The following is an 18,903-nucleotide window of genomic DNA, read 5'->3' on the forward strand; positions in this document are numbered from 1 at the left end:
GGCTTAGCGGAGGGTTTTTGCTACTGGCAGCCAAATGTACCTGATCAGATACAGCCATAATCTTTTTCAGCTTCAAGTATAGTCAGTTGATTCTGTCTTTTCAAAATGCAGTGATAGTAGCTAGATGATGTTTTCCTTGGGTGACACTAACCCTATTATGCCAGCCTTCTAACTATACATGCAGGAAAGATATGGGGAAAAATCAGGAGTGAAAAGAGTGGTCCCCTGAACTTACATTCTTTCTGATATAAAGGATAGTGGGTTTTACCTGATTTTTGGTTAATAATACTTAGGTCAATGGATGCAAATAATTATATAGGCAAAGAGACTACATCTCTACTTGCAACTGAGGTGAAAATTAATTTTAAGTTTATATGCTTTTCTGCTTCCAACATTTCTGTCTTGATTCATTTTTGTGTGATGTCATCATATTGCCTACATACTTACATAAAAGACTAACTCATTAATTAAGCTTTGAATTTGTTGTTTGTTTGATTTTATTTATACTCTAATAAAGCCATTTTAACCTGTAAGTCACTTGGAAAATTTGAGGAAGGAGAAAGCCACTGAATTAAGTTACGATGTTCTCCTCTAGTAAATTTAGTCATGTCCATTTGTGCCATTTATATACAATAATATATTACCTTACACATATCTATATCTATATCTATATTTGTGAATTATTTTTTAAAAAGCTTTATCCAAAGTACAGCAAGGGTGAAAGGGCTGTCAGTGTTGAAGCTTATCGGCGAGCTTCTGCTGTGTGACGAACCCCTCAGGAACCCCGTGGTTTACACAGCAGTGATGGTCTCCCTCAGGGGCCTGCTGGGCGGTGGGTCACTCTGCACCTGACTGGGGTTGGCTCCAAGCTGAACACTGGATCCACGTCCGTGTCACATTTCTTAGACCAGCAGGCTGGCTGGGACGTGTTTTTCTCATGGTGATGACAGAAGTGCCAGATGCGAGAGGGCAAGCCCAAATGCACAATTCAAGCCTTTACTTGAATCACACCGCTGACACGCCACTGGCCACACTGAGTCATAGCACCAGGGCGGGGAGGCACTGCAAGGTCACATGGCAAAGGTCACAGAAGGAGGGAGCAGAGAAGAGTTGAGAGGGAAGAGAGTCGGTAACAAAGGCCCAGCTTCGGGCATTGTTCTGACGCAGTTCTTAGAACCTGGCAGAACTAAAATTAAAGGGATTATTTTAGGAAAGTGAGACGGCCGGTAGCGAGGGAGACAGCTCAGCCTCCTGGACGCGATTAGGCTATGCTTAAAAGAACGATCTCGACAATGCTTTTAAAACACCATTACTGTATTCATGCACCTTTCTGGAGCTAGCCTAGTATTTCTGTGGAAGGAAGACTCGTCATTGCTAGTCACTGTCTCTCTGTGCTGGAATTATGTAGAGACTACATTTATATGATCCATAATATGTGAACGACCAGCATTTCTACATGACAGTAGGCATGTTCTTCACATGATTCTTTCATTTTAATCCTCACAGCAACCGTAGGAAGTAGGAATTGTTTATTATCCCCACTTCACAGGTGAGGAAATTGAGTCCTGGGGTAAATAACCTGCTGAAGGTCAGAGACAACAGAGTCAGGTTTTGAACTGAGTCAGCCTCAGCACTCACATGCTTAGCAGGTTTTACACCACTCTGGCTCCGTAGCAGTGAAGACGCCGTCGTGCTATTGTCCTAACCCAGTCCGGCACATGCAGTTGCTACAGCTAAATGGATACCATGAAATACACTTGCTGTAGAATAAATTATGCACCTATATTACATCTGTGTGTGTGTTGCAATATAGAAAACTGTCTATCTAGATTGCTTTTGAATCTATGGCCTGATGATTTGGGTTGATTGTTAGCAGAAAAATACATTTTACAAAACAAATGTGAATTTGTGAACACTCTGAGCTCTCTCATTTACAGGAGCCATCAATTCACAGGCTTTGTTGGCTTCTCACCCCAGGGAGGCCTGGGCCAGCCATGCCCACGGTGGGCTAGCAGCCTGAAGTAGTGCTTGAAGTCCCAGCCCCGGGGCCGCTCGCTGTCCTGCAGACCGCTGAGGAGTGGGTGGCAGGTGGCTCTTTGTGTCCCCACTGCCACTTTTCCTTTCATTTTTCTTCATGTCCCCTCTGCCCCCAAGGCTTTTTTTTTGTTTTTCTTCTCCTTAGCTCTGCATTGTGTTCTAAATGCTTTTCTGAAACCTAGTGTTAGCTGAGCCCAGGGAGCAACATTTGAACAAACTCCCCAGAGTTCAATTCCACAAGGTGCCTCTTTCTGGATCTGAATTTAACTCTTTCACTTTCAATCTCATCTTGTGCTCATGGAGCCAAACAAAACAAACCCTGGACTTTTAAATGCTGAGTTAAGTTTTAAGCTATTTCATTTGTTTTAGAATATGCAAATTAATTCCTTAGAAAAGAGTATTTTTAAGAAAAATACATTTGGTATGAACTGGAAACAGGAAAGCACACCCCTTAAGCCCAAGAGTGCTTGCATGTGACCCACAAGCCAACAGTTACTCCTTCAACTAGCATGTGTTTTTTGCTTAAGAGAGTGCTATCATTCTGCGGGTACTTTGGGCCTGGCTGATGAAAATGGCAAGGGGGGTGGATCAAACCCCCTAGGAGGGGTGAGATTAAAATTATTTTGATAGCAGATGGCCCAGGACTGGCCAATTGGGATGCCCGTGATTACAGACAGCCCATGTGGCTGTGCTGGTGCCCTCCCAACAGCAGGCCTGGCTGTTCCTGTTGGTGCCCGGTGCTGGTACTCAGCCCCATCACCCCAGCTCTGGCTCCAGACTCCTGTTAGGTGCTTTTGTGAATAGAATCTGCTACCCAAAGGAAAAGATATGTCACCATGTAGGAGGTTCAGTTCCTCAAAGCAATTTCAAAGGAAGGTTTTCAAAGAGATTCTGAGCAATGACTGGACTAAGTTCTTCCTTCCTAAAATAGACCTCTGGCTGGGAACAATCTGGCATATTTATTCAAAGATTCTATTGTCATTTTGTCACACTTCCTGGTGATTGATATACGTAGTGGTGGCTTCCAAGAAGTGACTGTCATTTTGATGAAATGTCAAGTCAGGCGACAGATATCTGATTTACTTGGAGAACCGTAAGCTGAGAGAGAAAAGGAAATTATTATTAAATTAGAGCAAAGGTGTAGAATCATCACATTATGAAGGAGAAAGAGTGGGATTTGGAAAGAGAAACCAGTGACCCCAATTTGCCAACCCAGTGTAAGGGGACAGTCAGCTCTGTCGGCTTTCAGCAGGCAGGTTGCGAGATTGGTGGAGTAACAGGAAGAGAGGCAGGAGACTGGAAGCAGAACTGGGCCAAACTCGACCATAACCCCAGGGCTTCTTCGCCCTCCATGCTTACAGTGCACCTTTCAGAGAGGCTTTGCTTATTTGCAAAGTTCTCTGCAAACAGAGCCAAGTAAAGAAGACGTGAGAAATGTGGGGTTGGCTCTGGAGTTTGTGAACATAATAGAGTAATTCCACCAAAGAGACTATACCTTTTTGTAGCAATGTATTTTACCTTTACCTAAGAAGGAAATGTAAAATTCTATTTGTTCTAAAATGCCCAAGAACAGAGGAGAAATCAAACAATTATAGCATATCTATAATGTAGAATATTATTCAGGTTTTAAAAGCCATGTTTTTAGCAAAGCAATACTACATATTGTTCCATACAAACATTATATATAAAATCCCTAAAACCTGCATGGAAATAACAAATGCCATATTCAAATTGAGGTGTTATTTCTGGAGAGAGAAGAGGGAAATGAGTATGAGAATCATGTAAAAGGAGTTTATTAATCTACAATGTTTATACCCTCAGCTGGGTGGTAGGCCCATGGGTGTTATCATTATATGAGTTTCTATGCTTTTGGTATGTCTGGATTATTTAATGAATTAAAAAGTCATGTTCCAAACTCTAATCACAAGACATGTCATGACAAAATACTAAATAAAATATCAGAATATAAAATATATATACAATATAATCTCAATTAATATAGATATATATGTATCTAGGTATAGATACATATATATGAATCTATATGTACATATGTATCTAGATTTATTGACATAGATACAATGTTTGTATATATAGGCATAGATACATACATATGATATATATGTATAGATATATGAATATATGAATAGAAGAAATAAAAGGGCTATCTGGTGATTTTTTATTTTCTGAATTATACTTTTCTTGCATTATCTGAATGTTTTACAGTAATATATCTTTTATAGTCTAAGAAGTGGTGTTTTAAGATATTATGGTCTCTAACAATTAATGAAAAAATGTACTGTACAGTTTTCTTTTTAAAAATTTGAGGTAATCCATGAGTGTGTTCTTATTGCAGAGTCAGGGCCAGCTGTAATGACACAGAGCTGTGTGTGACGCTCCCTCCCCTGGGCTCTTGCTTCAGAGGTGACAGTTTTGTGCACATCCTTCCCATCTCTTTCTATGCATTTTTTTGTGTATATGTGCATATTGTTCACTTGTGTTTACATAAATGAGATCATATACATACTTTTCTATAATTTGCCTTTTTCATTTTGTACTGCATCTTGGGAGACTTTAAAATATCTATACATATAGGTTTGCCTCATTTTTTATTCAAAATGTTAAAAATTAATTTTATTCACTTAATTTCATTCATTTTAATAGCTGCATGGTTTTTATAATACATAAAATATGTAATATAGCTGTGTCATAACTCATTTAACTATATCCCTAATGATGGCTATTAAGCTGTTTCCTAATTTTTTTCTACCATAAACAACGTTTCAAAAGAAACAGCTATCCTTATCTTTATATGCTTGAACAAGAATCTCGGTAAGAAAGAGTCCTAGAAACAGTCTTTAGGTCAGAGGGTTCATATCCAATATATTGAATAATATTCAGTAATGACACATCTTGTCATTCAATAATAACAGATACTGTCAAACTATTTTCCTAAAAGATTTTGTTTCTTTCTACTCCTGACACGACTGAGTCGTTTCCTCAGATCGTTGCATTTCACTAACACCGTGTCTTGAAAACACAAGTTTGTTTGACAGATCTCTTGAATGAGTATGAATGCCTTTTGCAAAGAGAAAAAATGTTTTTAAACGAGATGGAAAGTTGCTTTTTAAGACTGAAAGCAAATTCACCAAAATGGTAAAAGTGGTCCTTTTTGGAACATGGGCTGTGGGCAATTTTCAATTCTTTTATAATCTAGAAAAAATATGAAGACTACTAATTAAAAATAAGAATGCCAGTATTCAAATATAAATGTTAGAGAAAAAAATATGAGAGTGAGAGAGATTTAAGTCCCTGTCCAGTTATCCATTGGATAGAATAGAATTGGTCTAAAATACTCAGTTTGGACATTTGGTACACAAAAACAGTTGTCTGCCATAAACCTGAGAGTGAATCCTTTAAAATGTTACTAAAACACATATCATTTCTATGCTTGAAAGTAGAAATGATTTAACACCTTAGGGAAAAAAATGACTAATCTCACCATTTTCTGCTAGAACCCTGCCTACTTTAAAAGGGCATTGGCTTGTGAGGTATGGGAAAAAATTAAATTATGGACAAAATGAAGGTCTTTTCATTGAGAAGTTTCTGCCAGTGTGCATTGACAGTTACATTAATTTCTTCTGCATTTATACGAGAGAAATACTGAGCAATTGATCAGTCTTTAAGATTACCTTTGGACAGTCTTGGTATGAAAGTATTCAGGAAGTAACTCACAGGTAAATTTCCAGTGTAATGTTCTACCATCAGTGATTTTTTTTGCAAAAATTTCGCAGGTGAGGTGGGTGTGACAACACAGCAAAATCATCATCTCCATCGTTGATGTATTGCCCTCCGTTTAAAGGGCTGTTTTTCTAAAACATACAGTTCCATCTGACGTTTTCTCCCCACTACTGCCTTACTTCCCAAAAGATTATACCCCAGTTTGATAAATTTCACCAGTGGGAAAATATTTTCTCTTCAGGTTAGGAATGAGTTTGTGCAGCTGGAAATATTTCTTATATTAAAAATACTGAATCGGAACATGTTCTTTTAATGGTGGGAATAAGTCTTTCGTCAACAGTCACCAGAGCACTGAGATTTGGTCAACAGATTGTCATGGAAATAGTACAACACGAGAATTACAAAAGAACGGAGGAATCACCTTCCTTGCCTGTGCAGCCTGGTGTCCTGCGCCAGCGAAGGCTCGCGTGCCAGCCGGCGTGTGCGCACCCGTCACCTGTCACAGGTGCCGTAGGACACCAGGGGCCATAGACAGCCTCACGGCTCAAACCCGCCAAGACGTACAAGAGAGTGAGGAGGGCGTCACCCTGGTGTTGGAACAGTGCAAGAATGAGATCAGGTTGAGGATCTTGTTATCTGAAAGATTTATTATCCAGGGAGTTAGGAGCTCATCCACCCCAGACCCGGGATTTCCTGTCCGAAACCTCACTGCGTCTGGTACTGATGATTTCAGGGTCCTGGTCACACCTGCTGCTTCTGAGGTCCTGGGCAATGACGACTCTGGGAGCCGGGGGGATTAACCTCCCAGAACCCCAACCCTCCCTCGCCCCCAGCCCCACCAGTCAGGGGGCGGGCTGCTGACGGCCAGTTCACTCCGCTCTTGGGAGCAGGTCCAGCTGGCCTGGTCGCTGGCCTGGCCACCTTCCCACCGTGGCAGCGCTCTCTGTCCTCCTCCCTGCAGAGCCCACGGCCCGCCCGCTGGTTCTCTGCCTGCCTTCCTTGCATGAGGAACCCCGTTGTCCCTCCCTTCCCTCCTCTGTCTGGATTCCTGATCTGGTACAGCAGCCCGCGGCCCAGAGCAAGCATTCAGTAAACGTCTTTTGAATGAATGAATGAATGAATGGTCATGGATGGCTCAGACTGAAACATTTACGCAGACATTTTAAACTCTTTTGTTTAATTATACCGTACTTTAGATATGAGCTCCTTGAGCTTGTTAGATACTAAATGAAGGTAATTCTGAGTTGTTGTCATTATACATTGTAAAGAATGCAAGCAGTGATTTTAACTGAAACATCTTGGGATTCAGTGAAAAAACTGGGATCCACTTTATCCAGATTGCATGTGTTTTCAGAGTTTGAATACTGATCCACTTCTCACCCCATGCGTTTTCAGCCTGCAGGGTACTATTCCGATGCCTGTATTCAGAAGAATTTATTCTTTTTCCCTCCCAACCCCACCTCCCTCTCTCACTCTCTTAATCCTAACAGGTGCAATAATCAAAAGTCCTAGTAGTATTTCCCTTTGCGGACACCTCAGAGCTTTTTATTTTTAAGTTTAGTGATCAGACAAGTAAGGTCTTGCTGCCTTTCAGGTCTTAAGACTTTCTTGTCAGGCCATTGACTTCAGGAGTACCTTCCCTAATGCTTTGACTGATGACTCAGAGGTCTTTTTTAATCCACAAAGGATTTATTTTATCCCTAAATAAGTGGTTTTGAACTTTCCTGATGAGCAAATACCATTTATCTGGAAGTAGGGTCTTTTGGTGGCAGGGATGTCTAAGCTTTCCTCAGTGATCTTTCCTTCTTCTTTTTAAAAAATAACTTTTGAGATAAAATTTATATGCCACCAAGTTCACACTTTTAAACTGTACAACCCATTGGTTTTTCGCACATTTACAGAGTTGTACAACTGTCACCATAGTCTGATGATAGAACGTTTTCATCTTCCCCTAAAAGGCCTTGTACGATTTAGTGGTCACATCTCCTTCCTCCCAACAGCCCCAGGCGGCAGCTAATCTACTTTGTCTCTCTAGATTTGCACATCCTAGCCTTTTCCTATACATGGCACCATGTGATATGTGGCCTTTGTGTGTAGCTTCTTTTCCTTACCATGTTTTTGAGATTCATCCATGATGTAAAACTTCATTCCTATTTATTTCTGAATAATATTCTATTGAATGGATATTCCACATTTTACCTGTTCATTCATCATTTGATGGACATTTGGGCTGTTTACATTTTTTGGTTATTATGACTGCTGCTGCTATGAATGTTCATGGGTGTTTTCATTACTCTTGGGTTTATTCCTAGGAGTGCAGGTAACTCGGTTTAACATTTTGCAGAACTGCCAGACTGTTTTCCAAAGTGGCGACACTTCGCCAGTGACGTCTTAGGGTTCCAATTTTTCTACATATTTGCTAACACATGTTATTGTCTGTATCTCTGGTTACAGGCATCCTAGTGGTATCTTGTTGTGGTTTTTGTTTGCATTTCCTTAATGACTAGTGACGATAAGCATCTTTTCTTGTGCTTATTAGCCATTCACATACTTTCTATGGAGAAATGTCTATTCAAATCCTTTACCCATTCTTAATATCCCAACATTTGTTTATTGAGCTATTAAGAGTTCTTTGTATATTCTGGATATATCTATTCTTTCTTAATAAACTGTTTTCATGCAGCTTTCAGGATATCACACTTGGCTTTTCCTCCTTCCAAACTGTGCTCCCTGGTTCTTCAGTCTCCTTTGCTGGTTCCTTCTCTTCTTCATTTTTTTTTTAGCCTACTATTGAAGTATAACATACAACTAGAAACGGCTTAAATTTTAAGTTTTCGACAAAGGGAGTGCACCTGTTTATCCAGCAGCCAAACGGAAGGACGGAACGCCGTATCAGCCCCCAGACATTGTCCTCCTGCTCTCCGTAGCCACTCCCCACACTAAGGATAACCAACTGTTCTGACTTCTAACGTCATGGATAAGTTTTGCTTGTTAAGGCACTTTAAATACACAAAATCACGTGACATGCATTCTTTATTGTCTGACTTCTTTCACTCAATGTTATGTTTATCAGATTCATTCATATTGTTGTATGTAGCTGTAGACTGCTCATTTGTATTGTTGTAAGATATTCCATTACGCAACTTTACCACAATTCATTTATTCTACTGTCGATGGGCATTTGGATAGTTTCCAGTCTGTGGCTATTAGGAACATTATTTACATTCTTTGGTAAGTATACATACATAATATCTGCTAGATCTAGACCTGGAATTGTTTGGTTAGAGTATTCAGTATTTGCTCAGGTTTAGTAGACACTATCTCTTCTCAATTTACGGAGTGGTTGTACCAACTTACATTCATGTTGGAGAAGTTCATCGAAAGGACATGACTACTGATCGATCCTAAGCGGATCCCAGGCAATGGGAGGTTTCCCACTCCCTCTCCTGTCCTTGGAACATACGTTCCGCCCACCATTCCTGCAGCGGGAGCTGTTCCAAGGATGTAGCCTTGAGAGAATAAGGTGTTGATGGAACTGCCTAATATGAGACTGATCCCAGTTGAGGCCTCTCTGTGAACTTTAAAGGTTCTTGGGGGCAGGTGTGGAGGTCTGCTCATCTGGTGACCAGCCAAGACAAGCCTTGGATGTAAGTACCTTTGCTCATAAACCTGCCCCCTAGCTATATGGGGTTGTCTGCCTGTTTGGTCTCTTACCCTCCACGTATGGTGGCCAGTTCGCAAACCAACACTCCTATTGGAATGCTCCTATTAGTGGAGGAATTTTCGTTGTTTCACTTCTTTGCCGACACTTGTTATCTTGTGTGTTTCTTGTTTAAGTCATTCTGGTAGGTGGTATTACATTCTGTAGTAGTATTACATTATGGTTTTATTTGCATTTCTCTGATAACTAGTGAAATTGAGCAGCTTTTTATATGTTTTTTTGACATTTGTATATCTACTCTTTTAGGGTGTCAGTTCAAGGGTTTTTTTCTGTGGGGGGCATTTCCTAATACTTCGGCTTCTTTTTCAAGTTGCTCTGGAGTAGCATTTATACAATCTGATGACAAGCGTGTTGTCAGATATGAGTATTGTGGATTTCCTCTCTTCTTTGGCTGGCCTTTTCAGTATTTTAATGGTGCCTTTTGATGAATAGAAGTTCATCAAATTTTAACATAGTTCAATATATCCTTTTTTCTCTGATGGTAAACGCTTTTTGTGTCCTGTGTAAGCACTTTTTGCCTATTTCAAGATTGTAAAGATGTTTCTCTGTTTTATTTCACATTCAGATCAGTAATCCATCTGGTGTGAGGTAGAGGTCAGAATTTCTCTCCCAGAAAGATATCTAGTACGAATTATTGAAAAGATTGCCCTTGTTGATAGAGAAAAAAAAGATTGTCTTAATTTAGTACGTTCCCCCTGATGTACCAAGTGAGTTTCGGTCTTCACATAGTTTCACCAGAAGCCATGTGTGTAGAAACGAGGGACTAAAAGCCATGTGTATAGAAATGAGGGACTAGAAGCCATGGGTATAGAAACGAGGGACTAGAAGCCATGGGTATAGAAACGAGGGACTAGAGGCCATGGGTATAGAAACGAGGGACTAGAGGCCATGGGTATAGAAACGAGGGACTAGAGGCCATGGGTATAGAAACGAGGGACTAGAGGCCATGGGTATAGAAACGAGGGACTAGAGGCCATGGGTATAGAAACGAGGGACTAGAGGCCATGGGTATAGAAACGAGGGACTAGAGGCCATGGGTATAGAAACGAGGGACTAGAGGCCATGGGTATAGAAACGAGGGACTAGAGGCCATGGGTATAGAAACGAGGGACTAGAGGCCATGGGTATAGAAACGAGGGACTAGAGGCCATGGGTATAGAAACGAGGGACTAGAGGCCATGGGTATAGAAACGAGGGACTAGAGGCCATGGGTATAGAAACGAGGGACTAGAGGCCATGGGTATAGAAACGAGGGACTAGAGGCCATGGGTGTAGAAACGAGGGACTAGAGGCCATGGGTGTAGAAACGAGGGACTAGAGGCCATGGGTGTAGAAACGAGGGACTAGAGGCCATGGGTGTAGAAACGAGGGGCTAGAGGCCATGGGTGTAGAAACGAGGGACTAGAGGCCATGGGTGTAGAAACGAGGGACTAGAGGCCATGGGTATAGAAACGAGGGACTAGAGGCCGTGGGTATAGAAACGAGGGACTAGAGGCCGTGGGTATAGAAACGAGGGGCTAGAGGCCGTGGGTGTAGAAACGAGGGGCTAGAGGCCGTGGGTATAGAAACGAGGGGCTAGAGGCCGTGGGTGTAGAAACGAGGGGCTAGAGGCCGTGGGTGTAGAAACGAGGGGCTCTGAAGGGCAGTCTCACGCAGGCGCGGAACCGCTGTGCTTCTGGAACCAGTGAAAAGGAAGAGGAGGTCAGACCAGCGAACCTGCTGCCCTTGGTGCGGCTGCCGCGGCTTGAAGGCCGGGCGCCACGGTCAGCGGGGAGCTGGGTCGTTCTTATCTCGCACTTGGGCTGCGAAGACCCAGCAGCTGGCGCTGGAACTGGTGGGGCTCCACAGGCATCTGCCTCAATGTAGGTAACTCCGTGGAGTTGAAAACCACATCCTAACCCCCACTTTCCTACAGTGGTTGGTGTTAAATACCCTATTTTTATAATTTTAGTGGGTATCCTTAAATTATATGCGGTTTTTTAAAGGTATACTGTTTTGAGGTATAAATTACAAATTAATAACATTCACCCATTAAAAAAACCCCAAAAGACAGTCATTTCTCAGTTGCACTGTCAGGTCATTTCTGCTGTAAGTCAGGTAAGCATATAGGTGTGGGTCTGTGTCTCGACTCTCTTTTTTGTTTCCCATTGGTCTATTTGTCCAGCTTTGTACCAATATCATTGTGTTAATTAGCTTTAAAAAGCAAGGTGTCTGTACTGGTAGCAAAGTCTCCCAGCTTTGTTCTTTTTCTTCAAGATTATCTTGGCTCTTCCTGGCCTTTTGTATTTCATGTGTATTTCAAGAATCCACTTACCAATTTAGACACTTATGCATGCACACATGTACCCATAAACCCTGTTAGGATTTTGATTGGCATTGTGTTCCATCTATGCATCTTCTAAATCATAAAAATGACATTCCATCTACTTAGGTCTTCTTTAGCTTTTTTCAATATGATTTTGTAATACGCAGTATATAGTCTTACATGTTTTTCATCAGATTTATTACTAGGTATTTGATGTTTTTCGAAAGGTAAGTGGTTTCACTTTAAAGTTTAATTTCCTCTTTTTGTTTATTGCTGGAATATAGAATTGATTTTTATAAACTAGCCTGTATCCAGTTATCTTGCTAACATCATTAATTAATTCTCATGCGTTGAAGCTTATTTTGAAGTATCCATGTATACACTCATGTAATCACTTTTGTTTCCTTTTTCAGTGTTTATCCCTTATTAAAACCATGTTTTCTTCATACAATAGTTTCTAAGCTCTGTTGATCCTCTGTCTTGTTATAGTCCAGGGTGATGGTGAGATACATCAGGCCTCAGCTGTCCCAGTCCTTGTGTCCTTAGCAGGACAAATGTCACATTTGTAAGATAATATCCTGCTTCATGGTCGTTCATGACCATTTCAGCCGAGCAGTCCTCTGTTTCATTCTTGAATTCCTTTAAAACTCCCAGGTAATTTCGAGATTGTCTTAATTGTTTAAACCTGTTTTTTAATCTATTCATTTGACTTGATAAAATTTCTCTTTTAAAAAAGTTTTACAGTAGCATCTTGATCAATGTTGCTGCATTTGTGTATAGGAAAGCAAATAGTACAATAAGCCTGGAATTTAGGGTGGTGGAAGTGAGAGAAAACTCACTGACGGCTTGTTTCATTCAGAGCAAGAGATGGGGGCCGGGGGTCGGGTGGGGGGAACAGAGACAGAAAGAGGTGGGGCCTGATTTCGGCAGCGACATCCCCTTACTTGTGTGGCTGTATTTTATTAGTTAGAAGGGATCACTAGGTCCGGCCCACACTCAAGGGGAGAGAATTGCACAGGGGAGTGACTATCAGGGAACAGTAATAATTGGGAGCATTTTAGAGGCTGCCTTCCACATCTCCCTTTGCTTTCTAGAGGTGACTATTTCAACCTCATTCTTAAAGGGATCAGGCTAATTTCAGTCACAACCAAATAATGCTACAATTTTTAAATTAAGATTTCTCTACATGCCACATATTTCCTGGCCGAAGCCCAGAGTGTTTTCCTGTCTGCTGTATAATGCCACTCTTGTTCTCTAGAAGAGGTCGTCTCCTGTCAGGCCTTCAGTTCATACTCCTCTATTGACACGCTCAAATCTCTTGCCCAAATTTTATATCCTATGGCTCTTCATTTCTTCATTTGTCCTCCAAAAACTTCCACATTTTTCACTTTTGTTCTGTACTCTATATGCCTAAAACCCAAATGATCTTTGTTAGGACAGAAAAATTATTTTGAGACCAAGAAGGGAGAATTGATACAAATGTAATGCAACAGTATAATGGTCTAAATATTTTTTTACAAACTGCATACTCACTCAGACACTACTTATTCCCAGTCATTTAATTAGCGATGGGTATTTGCTGCAATCACATGTAAACTTCTACCAAATCTACCCATGTACTTGCATCTGTGTCCATATACTCTACCTTTTTCCCCCTTCCATGCTCCCCAGCAAAGGCCAAATCCTCCACTCAGGCTCCAGGACCCGTCTCCTTTCAGCTGTTCAAGGTCTGGAGCCCAGCTCTTCTAACAACGCTCAAGGCTGTTGCTCCAGCTACATTCTTTCTTTCCTGAATCATCAGTTTTCCCATTTCCACTGGGTCTTTTGTCAGAATACCAATGTGGTATGTTATTTCTCTTAGGGATCTTAGTATCTCTCTCTCGATCCCACCTGCTCTTCCAGCCGTCTTCTCTCCTGGTTAGTAGAGTCTTGGTGGGTATCTCCAGGCTTCTCCCTCACTTGCTATGGAATCCTCTCCAACCAGTCCACCGAAACTGCCTTCTCAAGGTTACCAGTGACCTGCCTGTTGCTAAATCACAGGGTGAAGGCTCAGACACCCCACTCACCCTGTTAGCATGCTAGGCGATGATCACCTTCTCCTCTTGGGAACCCTGTCTTTGCTTGGCTCCCAGGACACCTCACCTGCCAACTTCCACTGGTGGCTCCTTCTGTCTGCATTGAGCACTCATCTCCACAGCTCGTTCAGGTTGGAGTACCTTGGGTGGTCTTGTCAGCCTCCTTTTTGCATCATACATCCAGTTTGTTAGCCATGTATGGTCTTCAAAATACATCCCAAATTCTACAACTTCCCACCAGCTGCACTGTTGCTACTGGGGTTCCCAGCCACAGCCCTGACTTGCCTGGATGGTTGCAGTAGACACTTAACTGCCCTCTCTGGCCCCTGCTCTGCTTTACAAAGTGCTACTCTCAATGCAGCCACTACAATGATCTTGTTTAAATGATCAGACCATACTTCTGCTCAAAATCCTCTCACTTAAAATATAAAGTAAGGTCCTAACAATGACCCACAAGGCCCTCAAAGATTTTCCTGCACCCCTCACCTCTTTGGCCTTATCTCCCTCTGGCTCCCCTTTGGGTTCCCACAATGCACCAGGCAGGCTCCCACAGGGCCCAGCACTGCCATTCCCTCTGCCTGGACCACTTCTCTCAGTAAGCGACCCTTCACCTCCTTTAGGTTTTTCTTCAAAGGCCACATTCTCAGTGAGGCCTTCCTGACCAAGCTATTTAAAAATTGCAGCATATGTACTCAGCACTTCCCTCCTCCCTTGCTGTTTTTCTCCATTTTATTTACCACCACCTCATATGCTGTGCAATTTGTTTTTTGTGTACTTCTCTCTATTGGACTGTCAGGTCCACCAAGGCAGGGGTTTTTGTTTTGCTCACATTGTGATCCTATCCCTGGAACAAGTCTTTCACACAGTGGGGCTCCATAAATACTTGATGAATACTGAGTGACGAAATGAGTATGTAAGAAGCAAATCCCATTCAGGGGGCTGAAAGGGAAATTCTGTGATGCTAACAGCCCTAACTTTGCCCTTGGCCTCCTCCTGTTCCCCCAGGAAATCCATTAGGACATACTGTGTGCAAGCAGAGGTAGACCCTGGATGTACAATAGAACTAGGAGAGAATAACTTCCATTTGGTTTTACCCAGTAATAGTGACTTTAACAGAGGACAGAATGACCCACCAGTAGTAGTGTAACTAAACTGAGCACTTTACAGAAATGAAAAAGCTTGGTGACTCTCACCTCTGTTCAGCTTGGCTTTCTGCTTCATCCAGGCCCCTTGAGTAACTGGCATTTACACAAACACACCTTTTTTTGCTTTCCTTGGTTGGAAATCTTCAGATAATTTTTCTTAGTATTGAAAATGAAATACTCCCTCTTAACTTTTCTGTATTTGTCAATATACAAAATAGAGTTGCAAGACATCATATGCCCTCCACATATAATGAAATCCCTTTGCAATGTTTTCAAATTATCCTTTTCTGCCATCACTGTAACCTAAAATATTTTCATTGGTAACACCATTATTGAATTAATATATAATATTGTGACCCAATGGCATCCCTACTTCCTGCTCCAGGTCAGCCTTCATATTGTTTTAATATTATAACTATTATATTTAATACAGTCCCACTTAGCCCTCTAATCCACTCTTATTCTCTTCCAGTTGAAGTGTTGAGCTTTATATTCCACACAGTTGCTCAGAGCAGATGTTCATTCCTGTCTCAAGCATCCATAACTCCCCCATCAATGTAGATCTTAGGCTTTCTTCAGGGTCCAGCTAAAACTTTCTTTTCTGAGATTGATTTCTGGAGACTATCTTGATCCAACATCATTCCTTGATTCTAAGTGCCTTAACAATTCTTACGGTGTTTCACAAAATGCTGGATGCTTACATATTGCCTTGATTTGTTTTCTGATAATTTCTGATGTCATTTGTTTTTCCTTAAGAAATGTTCACATTTTAAAAACATTTAATGTAAAGGACAGGTAAAATCAGTACTTTGAAAAGCAGCCTTAGGGTAAGTAGTTAACTTCTGAGATTCAAATTGATGGTTAAAAAAGCAACGCAAGTTACTCGTCTACAAGGCAGACTCTCCTTGGAATACGAATGTATTGGTGACACAGGTGTATGAGAGGTGGGATTGTTATATTATTGTATAGTCTCAGGTGCGTAAGTTACTTTTGCACTATCATTTATTCATAATTATGCTTTTATTTGGGCATAATTGTTTTTTTTCTCTATCTTTTGGCTTCCCTCCACATATACTTCCAACACTTAGTTCAGAACACATGTGAGGGATGGGATTGTGATGTAGGAAAAGGGAAAATCACAGATTAAGCCAAGTCATTAAAAATCCTACTCATTTATTTAAAAATCTAATTAAGAACTTAACAAACACAACTTCTTTAGGCTTTTAACTCAACAGTTCGTAGTTGAACATTTTTCCCGTCGCAACTTTCAATACGGAATCCCGGTTTACCTGGAAGAGTGATTATTTTTGCCCTATAATTTCTTATTAAAAACAAATTTGGAATAACTTTAACTTCGTTGACAAAGCAAACGGGTAGACTGTATGTGTCCTAGCAGGATATTCCTAATTCCTCTGAGTTGACAGGTTTATTTCAAGATCGTTTTTTAATAGCTGAAAATGTTGCAATCATCCAAATATTTTCCAGAGGCGTTATAATCCTTCATAAATGATTTTTAGCAGTGACACGTGCTTGGAACCGCAAACACAGAGGGTCTGGGCAAGACGCTTTGAAACGTAATCTTAAATAACTGTAACGTCGCTCTTGCCCGGGTTTCTAAGGCGATGGGCACTGAGGTCTCGGCCGGCCAAAGTCCAGCGGGATCGGAGCCTGCCAGGCGGCCAACGGGCAGCGGCAAAGTAGCGGGCAGGGTGCTCGCGGGCCGCGCGCCGGCCGCTCCGGAGCGCGGAGGCTCGCGGCTCTCCGGCCGAGACCGGCCCGACTGGAGCCGGGGCCCCGGAACGCGTCCCGCCGGCAGCCACGGAGCCTCCCGCGCGGGCCGGCCAGTCCGGGCCTCGGCTCCGCGCGCGGGGAAAAGAGCGCGCAGTTGAAACCGTTACCACCCCCGAGTTTTGAACTGGTTCAAACTTGGCTTTCGGCCCCGCCCCGCCCCGCAGGCCCGGGAACTCCGAGGCGGCGGTTCCCGCCAAGCGCCGCGAGCGCGCCGTCCCGCCCTCCGGCCGGGTCCCGCCGCCCCACCCAGCCTGCCTCCCGCCGGCAGCCGGGTCCGGAGGCCCCTCGTCCGCGCCCCGCCCGCCTGCCCGCCTGCCCGCCGCTTTCCAGAGAGGCGCCGTGCGCCCCGCGAAAGAACAAAGAGACTCCGCGGCGTTTCCACTCGGCGCAGCGCTCCCCGGCGCCCGCCCGCGCCCGCGCGCACGCGCCGCCCGCCCGGCCGGGCCGAGTCCCGCGGGCGCCTCTGCGTGGGGCCGACTCCGCGCCCCCGAGCCCGGCGGGCCCTGTGATTGGACGGGAGCCCGCCTCGCGGCCCGCCAATCGGGGCGGCGCTTGGTTGGACAGGGGGGGCCAAATAAAAGCGATGGCGATTGGGCTGCCGGGTTTGGCGCTCGGTCCGGGAGCGTCCGACACCCACTGGGACGCAGAAGGCGGTGGAGCCCCGGCGGCGGCGGCGGCGGCGGCGGCGGCAGCGCGCGGGAGCGGCGCGGGCTGGGGCGCGGGGCGCAGGTAACGCGCCGCTGGCGGCCGCCCGGCCGGCGGGGCTCGGGAGCACGGCAAGGGGCGGCGGCGGCGCCGGGACATCCCCGCCGTCGTGTGCCCCTCTGGGTGTCGCCCGGAGCGGGCTCTCCCGGGGCGTCGCTTTTGCAAGCGGGGTGAGAGGAGACCCCTCGGAAGGGGGCCGTGGGTCCGGGCTGGCCGCGCGACCTCGCGAGCGGCAGCGCCGGACCCCGGGGACCCGAACGGGAGCAGGGCGGGCGCCCGCGGGGTCGGACGTGGGGGGTTCTCTCGCGCGCCCGGCCCTCTGCAGGCGGCGGGGCCGGGCTGGGGGCGCCCGGGTGCCCGGGGCGGGCTGGCCGCCCCAGCCCAAGTCTCCTTTGTGTGGAGCGCGGCGGCGGGCGCGCCCGGGTGGGACGGGGCACACAACTTGGTGGGACCCCGCCGCCGAGTGCGCACTCAGACAAAGGGCGGACTGTGTCTCGGCGGCTCGGCGCGGGGAAGGGGCAGTGACACTGGGGCCTGACAGCGGGCGGGCGGGGGGCGTGGGGAGTCCGGCCGCGGGCGCGGGTGGGCGGGCTCGGCCCACGCCCCCTCCCCGCGCGCGCACAGGCTCGACCGGGGCCGCGGCGGCCGGGACGGCGCGCGGGGACCGGGTTCGGAGCCGCCGCGCGCCTGACGTTTCCCCGGAGCAGCCCCGGTCCCCGGGCTCAGCCGCTCGGAGTGGCGGTCCCGGGCCGCCGCCGCTTCTCGCTGGATTCCCGTTAAGTTTGAGGGAAGGTCGTGCTGTGCCCCCTTCTCGGTTTTGTTCTTTTGGAGGGCTTTCCCCCGAGTTCCCGCGTCATTGTGCTCCCTCCTCCAACCACCAAAAAGTGTGCCACAGGGTCACTTTTTGAAAATGGGAGGAATCGAGAAGCACGGGTTTGGAAAACTTGGTGAGCCCACGCCTAGTGAATTCCCACTTTTTGAAGAATCATAATCTTAAAAAAAAATTACAAGCTGTTTTGGCCAATTTATGTGATACATCTGAGAACGGCGACAGGTGCTAACGAAATCAACTGTCATTTAGTCAGCGATTATTCCCCAAATCCCTAGGGGTTGAATGAGGATGAGATGGTAGAAATACTTGATCAAAATAAAATGCTTGTGACAAATTGTGTTTAGATGATAGGGCTGGCTATTTCTTGTTAATTGATCATGTTTTGGTGAACAATAGCTTTGGTGAGTCAGAAAAGATTGATTGTGGAAATGTTTGTTGCCTAAGAGAGTGAGTGTATGCTGTGCAGTTAAGCTAAACTTCCTTTGTTTATCACACAGGATCTGTAAAGTTTAAATTTGGAAATAAAAATCTGTCTTTGGTGTTTTTAAGTG

General features: G+C 44.5%; 1 protein-coding gene across 11 annotated transcripts in view; it reads left to right on the forward strand.

The window, feature by feature from the left end:
- Positions 1–18,903, forward strand: part of EZH2 (enhancer of zeste 2 polycomb repressive complex 2 subunit) — an 86,642-nt gene that overhangs the window by 9,448 nt on the left and 58,291 nt on the right. For 9 of the 11 annotated variants that reach the window (XM_073238268.1, XM_073238273.1, XM_073238270.1 and 6 more), the window contains exon 1: positions 17,396–17,544. The exons of 1 other annotated variant lie outside the window; for it this stretch is intronic. In XM_073238268.1, the coding sequence (XP_073094369.1) occupies positions 17,399–17,544 (146 nt within the window). In that variant the 5' untranslated portion in view covers positions 17,396–17,398. Of the gene's footprint in view, positions 1–17,395; positions 17,545–17,584; positions 17,691–18,903 lie in introns of those variants that run through there. One more of the 11 variants, XM_073238277.1, reaches the window with a different exon arrangement.

The sequence above is a fragment of the Manis javanica genome, chromosome 6, assembly GCF_040802235.1.
Source record: "Manis javanica isolate MJ-LG chromosome 6, MJ_LKY, whole genome shotgun sequence".
Lineage (NCBI taxonomy): Eukaryota > Metazoa > Chordata > Mammalia > Pholidota > Manidae > Manis > Manis javanica.